Source organism: Hemibagrus wyckioides, linkage group LG20 (genome assembly GCF_019097595.1).
Source record: "Hemibagrus wyckioides isolate EC202008001 linkage group LG20, SWU_Hwy_1.0, whole genome shotgun sequence".
NCBI lineage: Eukaryota > Metazoa > Chordata > Actinopteri > Siluriformes > Bagridae > Hemibagrus > Hemibagrus wyckioides.
This window is the reverse complement of record NC_080729.1, coordinates 8,756,501-8,768,261: the sequence shown is the minus strand read 5'-3', so window position 1 is coordinate 8,768,261 and position 11,761 is coordinate 8,756,501. Positions and strand designations below refer to the sequence as shown.

General features: G+C 38.2%; 1 protein-coding gene across 1 annotated transcript; it reads right to left on the bottom strand.

The window, feature by feature from the left end:
• Window positions 1-4,486: 4,486 nt before the first annotated feature.
• On the bottom strand, window positions 4,487-8,244 carry LOC131342011 (protein kinase C epsilon type-like). Its single transcript, XM_058372717.1, has 8 exons — window positions 8,085-8,244; window positions 7,012-7,061; window positions 6,860-6,925; window positions 6,651-6,731; window positions 6,472-6,564; window positions 6,323-6,367; window positions 6,184-6,249; window positions 4,487-5,608 (listed from the first exon to the last, which is right to left on the bottom strand). The coding sequence occupies exons 1-8, from the start codon at window positions 8,242-8,244 to the stop codon at window positions 4,487-4,489; spliced, it is 1,683 nt and encodes a 560-aa protein (XP_058228700.1).
• Between the last annotated feature and the right edge of the window lie 3,517 nt (window positions 8,245-11,761).

Here is an 11,761-nt window from a genome sequence, read left to right as displayed (position 1 = left end):
GCATCCTGATGCCATGTGTTCCCCAGGTAAGTGACACACACACACCCGGCCATCCACATGATGATTCATCAGACCAGGCCACCTTCTTCCATTGCTCCATGGTCCAGTTCTGATGCTCACGTACCCATTGTTGCCGCTTTCGGCGGTGCACCCTGACTGGTCTGCGGCTATGCAGCCCCATACACAACAAACTGTGATGCACTGTGTATTCTGACACCTTTCTATCAGAACCAGCATTAACTTCTTCAGCAATTTCATCAACAGTAGCTCGTCTGTTGGATCAGATCACACGGGCCAGCCTTCGCTCCCCACGTGCATCAATGAGCCTTGGCTACCCATGACCCTGACGCCGGTTCACTACTGTCCCTTCCTTGGACCACCTTTGATAGACACTGACCACTGCAGACCGGGAACACCCCACAAGAGCTGCAGTTTTTCCAGTGGTCTAGCCATCACAAATTGACCCTTATCAAACTCGCTCAAATCCTTACGCTTGCTCATTTTTTCCTGCTTCTAACACATCAACTTTGAGGACAAAATGTTTACTTGCTGCCTAATATATCCCACCCACTAACAGGTGCCATGATGAGGAGATAATCAGTGTTATTCACTTCACCTGTCAGTGGTCATAATGTTATGCCTGCAATGCTTGATGGTGTACATCTGTAACCAAGCCCTTTAGCGTGAGAGCTGATTAATCAGTAGTCTAAACATGATTTAGTGTAAAACCAGTAGTCAGGGTTGTTAAAAGTGACCTACGAACAGGGTAAATATTTCATTGTGGAAATAAAATGAATTCTTGACCACGCTTAAGGATTTTATTCTACAATTTAAAGCAGTAGCCTAGGTCGCTAGCACGATAACTAGCATTAGGCTAATGGTCAGCAGTAGATGAGGTCGCTTGTGAGATCCATAACATTAGACTGTAACACTGGATTTATTGTAAAATCAGTGAGACATTAAAGTCACGTGGTAGGATAAAGCTCCTCCCACCTTGAGGAGGATGAGTGTGGTCAGGAGGAGCTCTTTCTCTCCGGAGGATGCGGGAAATGTTTTGTTCTTCTTCTTCTTGTTGTTTTATGTTGGTTATCGTTATTAATTATTGTAATAATAAAATCATTACTATTATTGTATTGTTCTTATTGTTAACACATACACTTTAATGCACTTATTTACTTACACTGATATATCAATATATACTTACTCAGAAATGCATGTCACTAACTGTCAGAGAAATTGTAAAACAAATCCAACAATCCCTTTGCTCCATCTGCTGGTGAGTCGATGAGATGGCATTAAGTAATCTGGGGCAATTTTTCTAAACGTTTTCTGTTATCTAGCAAATCTTTTAGGACAGTACACTGAGACTCTCTCAAACACCCAGGACATCCTTATCTCTTAATTATCCACAATGAATTGGCTATACTTTCTTTTTACCACTGTATTCTGTAATAAAGTTATAACAAGTGTAATTCATTATAATTCTATTCATTCATACACTTTCAGTAATTTATCTTCTTCAGTTTCACAGAGGAGCTGGATCCCATCCTGGAAAACTGGGTGTGAGGCTCCCTGGGTGGAACTCCATTCCACTGAACAAATAAGATAGGATAAGATAAGATCAGTCTTTATTCGGCCCACAGCGGGGAAATGTGCATAGTTACAGCTGCAAAGGTAAAGCAGCTAAAGAAAAAGATAATATCAAGACAAGGTGACATGAAATTATAAGCCATATTATTGACTGACTTAAAAAATACTTTACATAAAAGAAAGCCAACAATATATAAAAAATACACAAAGTATATAACATAAGATAAGATAGAACTTTATTAATGTTATTTGTTATTTGAAAGTGGTGTTCTGTCTCAGTGGTCATTATACTGTCCAAGCAATTGTACATTAATAATAGAAATAATAATAATAATAATAATAATAATAATAATAATAATAATAATAATAATAATAATAATAATATCTGTTAGAGATACAAAAATATAAAGAAGCCAACAACAACAACAACAATAATAATAATAATTATTATTATGATTATTATTATTATTATTTTTATTGTTATTATTATTATTATTATTATTATTATTATAATTATATAGTATTATTAGTTAAAATAGACATTATTATACAATATATAATGATCCATAACATCTGGTATTATTAAACATCTCAAACCAAAGTTACACCCTTGTGTTTAACATGTTTCTGTATTTCTTATGTTTGTATTTTTCTTGTGTTTGTTCTGTTATGAGTGCAGATCAGTGCAGAATTCAAGAGATGTGTGCTGATGGACCTGAGCAAGTCCTTTTATGTGGAAAATCTTGACAGTGTCCTAAAGCTTGTACATTTATAATGCTCAAAGCTCTACTGTACACAGACATGTAGAAATGAACGCTATACTGCAGAGCTGGACAAAAATGTACATTATTCCAAATCTAATTATTTCCTAAACACTACAGGGATATTTTTCTTTCTTGTGATTTCTTTTGTCCTGCATAATTTGCGTAATAACTTACCTGAGGTCAGTGTATCATCAGGTATCAAGTCAAGAAGTTTTTATTGTCATTTCGAGCATAAATAGTAGATGCAGTACATAGTGAAATGAAACAATGTTCCTCCAGGACCATGGTGCTACATAAAACACAAAACTACATAAAACAACACAGAGCTAAGGACTAGAAAGTAAGTTAGTCTAGCCACATACAGTGTATAGTGTGGAACCTAGTGCAAACAGAGTAAGAAATAAAATGAAAGAGTACTGACCAGTATACAGTCTATGTGGACCAGTGTGCAAAGAAAAGGAGGCTTGTGAACATGTACACATATGATAGCAGCAGCTGGGAGCAGCATTAAAGTGTGATGTACAAAAACAGCATTAAAATGTAATGTACAACGAAATATACAGTTTTGGCAGCACTGAAAAAAGGTGGTCCAGTAAACATAGATGTATATTGAATATGAATGTTCTGTTCTGGGTGTTGAAGAGTCTGATGGCTGGAGGAAAGAAACTGTTACACAGTCTGGTTGTGAGGCTCAGATGCTTCTGTATCTTTTTCCAGAGGGCAGGAGGGTGAGGAGTGTGTGTGAGGGGTGTGTGGGGTCACTCACAATGCTGTTTCTTATCAGTACACTACACAGCTGTTCTCATCTGTTTTTGTTTATAAAGTTGTTTTTAAGTCTGTCATCTTTATAATTGTGTGTGTAGAAGCACATTTTTAATGTTCTGCTTGCTTATTTCTTTCTATTAATTTTGAGAAATGATTTATTTTAATGTAATTGATTATATATATATATATATATATATATATTAGTTGAAAATAGGTTCAATAGATCTCTTTTTCTTTCCCAGACAGAGTATTAGTGTTGACTTTTTGTTATATAAAGAGTTTTTTAAAACACTGGCTGATGAACATCGGGATGTTTGAACAAAAGCAAAACAATTGATAAGTCTTCTATGAGGAAAAAAGGTTATTTATTTGATAATTACAAACACAGTACAAATTAATCTTTAAAATGATCAATTAATATTCAAATTCAAATCAAATTCAAATTTTATTAATCACATACGAAATCACACAGTACGACATGTAGTGAAGTGATTTTAACGACTGTCCTACATTTGAAGAAAGAAAAGAGTATAAATTAAAGTGTGTGGACATGAAAAATAAGGGATATAGTTAAAAATATATAGAAAAAAATAGGGAAAATTAAACAGTAGAAATTAAAGACAAAAATAATTGTGAAAAACCAGTAGTTCTCGTATATGCATATGCAAATATATGTGTATATTATATATATATATGTATATAAATATGAATATGAATATAAATATGCATAAATAATATAAAAATAAACAATAAATTATAATGATAAAAATAATAATTTAATTTTATATATAATATAAAATGAAATATAAAATATAAAATACGGGGGTCTGCTGGAGCCCATCCCAGCGCACATAGGGCGAAAGGCAGGGGTACACCCTGGACAGTCCATTGCAGGGCCACACAGACAAACAACCACACACACTCACTCCTATGGGCAATTTAAAATTACCAATCAACCTAATGTACATGTCTTTGGACTGTGGGAGGAAACCGGAGTACCCGGAGTAAACCCACGCAGGCACGGGGAGAACATGCAAACTCCACACAGAAAGGCCCCAGCCTGTTCGACCCCAGGATTCGAACCCAGGACCTTCTTGCTGTGAGGCAACAGTGCTAACCACTAAGCCACCGTGCTGCCCATTAAAATATAATATGATATGATATGAAATAATATAATATAATATAATATAATATAATATAATATAATATAATATAATATAATATAATATAATATAATATAATATAATATAATATAATAATATATAGTATATATAAAAATAAAATATTATAATTTAAATGGTATGACAATAATAATAATAATAATAATAATAATAATAATAATATATGCTAATATTAGATTAGCAAAGTTAATATTTAGGGTTAATAAATGAGAAGCCATCAAACTCCTCTTGGATGGACTGGATGAAGAAGGAGAGATTCCCATGAGAAAGCTTGGGCTCCTCACGGGTGAATCTGCCATCAAAATTATTGACGTCCCTCTTTGATGTTATCTGTGGTTGAAACGGTGGAGTGATCTTCCTCTGTTCCAGCCATGACCAGTTGATCTCACTGAAGAAAGGGTGAGCTTTGATGGCATTCTCCTTGCCCTCGGACACCACACAGCCGAGACGATCCATGGGCTTCTTCCTCAGGAACGCTTTGAGGATGTTGACCGCATTCCTACTGAGGTCTGATGGATATTCCGGTTCAGCATTGATGATGGACTCAAACATCATCTCCTCGTTGTGATCATGAAACGGAGCGTAGCCTGTCATCATCTCGTACATGATCACACCTAGGGCCCACCAATCCACCGATGTGTCGTATTCCCAATACTGTAACACCTCTGGTGCTATGTAGTTGGGTGTGCCACAAAAAGTGTTGGCAGTCTTGCCGTCTAGTATTCCCTCTGCGCACAAGCCAAAGTCAGCAAGCTTGCAGTGGCCATCGGCATCGAGGAGGATGTTTCCAGGTTTGAGATCTCTGTGTATAATCCCATTGCGGTGGAGGAACATGAGGGCACAGGCGATCTCAGCAGCATAAAATCTGGTGCGGGGTTCATCAAATCCACATGAACAGGAAATGTGAAATGCAAGATCCCCGCCATTCACAAATTCCATTGCGAAGCACAGTGAGTCGCTGGTCTGGAAGCTACAGTAGAGGTGGGTCAGGTAGGGGTGTTCACTGGCCAGAGCCAAGATCCGCCTCTCCATAAAGGTGCAGCTGATGTTTTCATATTCCCAGATCATGTCCTTCTTCATAAACTTCAGCGCATACACCTCATCAGTGCCTTTGAGCTCGGACAAAATCACCTTCCCGTATGTACCCTTTCCAAGCACACTGAGGAAGTTGAAGTCCTCCAGGCTCTTTCTCTCAGGCTGTAGCTCCTCATCCTCTCTGCTCTCCTCTGAATTACACTCATTCAGGACGAAAGCTGTAGGGTCATCACCAGAAGCGGTGGGCAGCGGCTCATCATACAGCTCAGCGACCTTAACACACACAAACACACAAAATTAGTCACTGCAGTTAACAACATTTTGTAAAGTCACAATGAATAAGCCCTTACCTGAGTTCCAGTAAGAAGGTCCTTAGTGTCCTTAAATTGAGAGAAATCCTGCAAATAACATTTAGATAAAGCTCAACGTCTACAACCCCAATTCACAAAAGTGAACATTGAAGCAGAGCAAAAAGATCACAAGTGCTTCATATCACAAGAGTTTTATATTAAAACACAGAACATTATATGGATCTTAATGTCCACTGACTAGAAATCGAAAAACAAAACAAAACAACTTGTAAAGGTGTGTGTGTGTGTGTGTGTGTGTGTCTCTCTCAGCTGCAGCACTGTACAGTACCTCAGACTGGGAGCTGATGGAGTCCGGAGACTGAACCTGATCATCACACCAGGCTCTGTTCAGCTCACCAGCACTGGGAGGCTGTGAAAAGTAAAGCAAAATGTTCACCAGTGTTTCTTATTCTAGCGGTTTCATACTAACACATCTAACATTCTGTCACATGGACAATCCAGCGGTCATCTTTGTAAATAAATTGTAGGTTTGGTTACCAGACTGACAGTTGAAGTGTCTTGTTGAGGTTCAGTGGACTGCAGCTGCAGGTTTGCCTCAACAGCCTTAACACACACAAACACAATTAGTCACTGCAGTTAACAAAATTTTATCACACCACAATGAATAATCCCTTACCTGCATGTCAGTGGACGAGTCTTCAGTGTCGTCATAAGAGAATACCTATAAATGACAATTAGATGAAACTCAAGAACTATTAAAAAAAAGCATGCATATAATACTCACTACTGTCAAATCTCTTCATCAGAGTAATAAAGACTGATTACCTCATGATGCAAGGGGTACGTCTCTGTGGTTTCACAGGGTTGACTCTCTGGACCCCTTAATATCCTGAGGTGGTCTCTCTTGATTTCCACTGACTAGAAAGAGAACAACAAAAATAAACATTCAAACTTGTAAAGACGTGTGTGTGTGTGTGTGTCTCAGCTGCAGCACTGTACAGTACCTCAGACTGGGAGCTGATGGAGTCCGGAGACTGAACCTGAAGTTCACACCAGGCTCTGTTCAGCTCACCAGCACTGGGAGGCTGTGAAAAGTAGAGCAAAAAATTCACAAGTGTTTCTCATTCTAGCAGTTTCATACTAACACATCTAACATTCTGTCACATGGACAATCCTGCGGTCATCTTTGTAAATAAATTGTAGATTTGGTTACCAGACTGACAGCTGAAGTGTCACTGTGAGGGTCACCGGTAAAAATCAGCACTTTGGGCTCATCGACCTTAATAGACAGACATAGACACACAGTTAGTAGCAGCCTAAAAGTTTGAAATGTAGTTAAAATCGGACTATTTAGCGGACACTTACCTGGAGGACAGAGGGAGTATCAGGTGATTCTCCCAGCACATCCACAGAGTCTGTAAAAAAGGAGTTTTCTGTGACTCAGAATAATGACTTCAATTACAACTAACATTTTCTATCATACATTTACAACCAATAGCCAAGTTTATTAACTAGTAGGTAAAACTAGGAGAAATATTGTATTGTGTTGAGAGCTTAAAACGGGTAGCCATGTTTTCAAGTGCATTAGCATTCAGCTAACTATTCAATTAAAATCAGGCATTAATAATAAATGAGAATATTTAGCCATCTACTGATTTTAATGTTTTATTCTACACAATACAATATTTAGCTCCCCAGCTATATAGCCAGGTTTGTTAGCAGTGTAGCTAATGTTAGACCAGTGTTTCCCACACACACAAATGATAGATTAGTGATGGCAAGCAGATTCATTTTCTAATTATTTTATTTAGTAATCTTAAATGGAGAGAGAGAGAGAGAGAGAGAGAGAGAGAGACCGAGTTCAGCAATCTAACAATCTTTATACTCACTATGATATTGTGGAAATGACACGATTAGCTACATTCTAAAGGCAGATAAGACATTTGTAACAAAAAGACATTAATGACATGTAAAAGGTACATTAATTTAACATGGAATTTGTGTAATAATGAAACACATAGACAAATTCTCTAGATAAATAACATTAGGCCAAAAATTACACCGAAATTTAAAGAGGTAAAAGTCCGTGCGCGAGAGCTAGCGAAAAGTCCGTGCGCGAGAGCTAGCTAATCACTAGACTAAGCATGATTTTGTCTAAAACCAGTGGTCATTATTGTTAAAAGTGACCGACCAGTGAGGTAAACATTTTACTGCCGAAATAAAATAAATTCTTAAGTCAGTGTTATCAATCCGGTTAAGTATTTTGCTGTGTAGTTTATTCCTATGGCCGAGTTCGCTAGCAAGGTAACTAGCATTAGGCTAATTCGCGGCAGAAGAGGATATCGCTGATTAACTAGATAACATTAGACTGTAACACAGTGTAACTTAAACATGATTTATTGTAAAAACACTATGATATTAAAGTCAAATCATCCTACCGTGAGCTGGCTGAGTGTGGTCGGTAGCTGTGCTGCGTCTCTGAAAGTAGCGGTACACGAAGTAACCCGCACCTGCAGAGACAGCGAGCAGCCCCGCAGCACAGCCGATCTTGCGGAGAGGAAAATTTGTCACATCCGGGAGAAATCGTCTAAAGTCCATGGGTTTCTTCTTTTCCAGTTGCTTTCTTTAGTCCTTTGGGTTTGTTCTTCTCTAATCGCTTTCTGTGGTCTTGATTGCTGTTGTTTATCCAAAGTCAAGCACCAACTCAATGTTGTGGTTTGATTTAAAATCGTTCCACGTGACGCGCTATCACCATGGAGACAGTTTAAACAGAAATAAACAGTTCTTTGAACAACAGGACACGCCCACCATGACACGTGCACAGGTTCTGACACCGGGGCTCGAGACCTCACGTGGGATTGTCTGATCTTGGGATTGGGGTTTCTGCATAGAAACTCGATTTATGGATTATTTAATAATAATTAAAAAAAATAAAATGAAATAATACAATTATAAAAGAATAAAAATAAAAATGTATTTATTATTATTATTATTATTATTATTATTATTATTATTATTATTGCTGCTGTTTTATGGTTGCAATATATAGTATAATAATGTCTATTTTAACTAATAATACTTAATAGTATTATACAGTAATAATATAACTGACTACCAGATATATAGATAATGTAGCAATATTTACATTCACAGGCGAGAGTATATACAAATAAGGCAGCCAAAACCAAAACAGGGCATAGATCAGCCTCAAAGTCAAGGCAAGCAAGGATTGAAACCAGATTGAAGCAGAAACACGACACGGAACTACACACAACACAAACACCAAATGTGAAGTGAGCAATCAAGCTCCTGGTACTGGCTTCTGTCCCAGCTTTATAGGGTCACCATTACTGATTAGTGGTGGTAGAAGCTGGATCATCAGGAAAGCCCGGGCTGGAGTACGGAGTGGACCAACCTGAAGAAGTTAAGCACGGGACAGGACACACAAAACAAACTAGTTCAGTAGGTTACAGACTTAGGATACTATTAGCTTAAAACTGAGCTGTTGCTGCTTTTATTTTTTGTTTTTTAAAATATATACATATAACATATAACAATACATAAAAATGGGGGAAAATAAGAGCTAGTTTAAGTGTTTCAGGAAGAGGTAGGTCTTCAGTCGTTGTCTGAAGACAGTCAGCAACTCGGCTGTACGGACATCTAGGGGAAGTTCATTCCACCACCTTGGTCCCTGAACAGAGAAGAGTCTAGATGTATGCCTACCTTTTACCCTGAGAGATGATGGGACCAGTCGGGCAGTGCTAGTGGATCAGAGGGAGTGAGGTGCAGTGTGAGGAGTAATAAGAGCTTTGAGGTAAGATGGTGCTGGTCCATTCTTGGCTTTGTAGGCCAGCATCAGTGTTTTGAATCTGATGTGTGCAGCTACTGGAAGCCAGTGGAAGAACGCAGCAGTGGGGTGGTGTGGGAGAACTTAGGCAGGTTGAAAACAAGTCGTTCAGCTGCATTTTGGATCATTTACCGTGGATGAATTGCATTAAGAGGAAGATCTGCCATTAAAGAGTTGCAGTAGTCCAGTCTCAAAATGACCAGAGACTGAACAAGCACTTGAGTAGCCTCTGTGGATAAAAATGGTCGAATCCTTCTGATGTTGTACAGATGAAACCAACATGAGCATGTCACATTAGCAACATGGGAGGAAAAGGATAACTGATTGTCCATGGTTACCCCAAGGTTGCGAGCAGTGGCCGAAGGGGAGACCATGGAGTTTTTCAGAGACAATGCAAGATCCTGGGCAAGGGATCACCTGGGATGACCAGCAGTTCAGTTTTGCTGAAAGTGAGTTTCAGCTGATGAGCTGTCATCCAAGATGAAATGTCCACCAGACACGCTGATATCTGAGTAGATGCCATTGTATCTGAGGGAGAGAAGGAGAAAATAAGTTGTGAAAATAAGGTGGCACCGGCATAGCAGTGGTATGAAAACCCATGTGAGGATATAACTTTGCCAAGAGAGTGAGTGTAGAGGGAGAAAAGGAGAGGAGCTTGTGGGACACCAGGAGAAAGTCTGCATGGAACAGATGTCAATCCCTTCCATGTTACCTGATATGAGCGACCATCCAGATAGGAAGCAAATCATTCCCATGCTGTTCCAAAAATTCCAAGACTCCTGAGGGACAAGAGTCTTGTGGTTAACTGTGTCAGATGCTGCAGAAAGGTCGAGGAGGATGAGGACAGATGACAGCTTGGCTGATCTAGCAGCATGTAGTTTCTCAGTAGCCGCCAAAAGGGCAGTCTCTGTGGAATGTACTGCTTTGAAGCCAGACTGGTTGGGATCATGGAGGTTATTCTGCAGGAGATAGTCATACAACTGATTATAAACAATGTGTTCAGATATTTTGAAAGAAAAAAAGTGATACCGGTCTGTAGCTACTGACGTCTGAGGGATCCAGAGCAGGTTTTCTTCAGTATGAGGATAACCCTTGCTCTCTTAAAGGCAGTTTTTACATGACCAGATGTTATGGATCATTATATATAGTATAATAATGTCTATTTTAACTAATAATACTATATTATTATTATTATTATTATTATTGTTGTTGTTGTTGTTGTTGTTGTTGTTGTTGTTGTTGTTGTTGTTGTTGTTGTTGTTATAAATATGAACAAAAGGAAAAAATCTATTAACAGCTAATAGATAGAAATTGCATAATTATGAATATTTAATGCACCTGTGTGAAACTCTTCAATCAGCAATCAGTCCTCTTCCATCTATAAAAGATGCCACCTCTGTGTTGCTATTTGCAAGCATGGATCAAAGAGGTTAAAGGCATGGAAGGAGAGTAAGAGGCCATGGAAGAGGGGCCAGAGGAAGAGATGTTTGCATGCGTACTGGAGGAGCTGCAGCTAGAGGACAAAATAGAGCTCAAGTTTCCAATGAAATTTGGGCAGTGGCAGCCGGTCAGTAGGGGGTGCTGGGACGCCGCCCCCTTAAAGTTAGCCAGAGAAGAACACTACTTTAACACATTAACAATAATTATATATTTTAATAACAAGATCATTTAGTTCTACTATTCCTCTGTTAGTCATATTATCATTTATTTTAAAAAAATAATCAAACTGTATTTAGCTCATTTGTTTGTGTGTGTGTGTGTGTGTGTATGGGTGTGCGTGTGGGTGTGTGTGTGTATGGGTGTGCGTGTGGGTGTGTGTGTCTGTCTGTGTGTGATTTAATAATTACCTTCAATCACGGGTGTAACTTTGGTTTGAGAAGTGTTCGGGGGGCACAAAATGGGGTAAAATGTTTTTGATTTGAATTCCATTTCCTGCATTTACATACATGTAGGGACTATGGTGATACAAAATCCAGGAAATAATGAAGTTGATTATAATGATAAATTCTGCCAAAGTGAATAGTAGGCTACTAAACTATTTTATGAAAAAGATGTCTTACTTTATTGTTTAATAGGGGCCGATCAGCAAGACTTGAGAGAATCATTTTATAAAGTCAAAAATGTTCACCATTAATGTTTTGTGTGTGAATAAAATGTAAATAATATGAGATTCAATTTCCTCTGTTAAACAAACTTTTATTTCAAACTAACCACTGTAGCTGAAAATGTAAAATAAATCTCTTGTTGCACAGGACGTTTGTCAGAGAC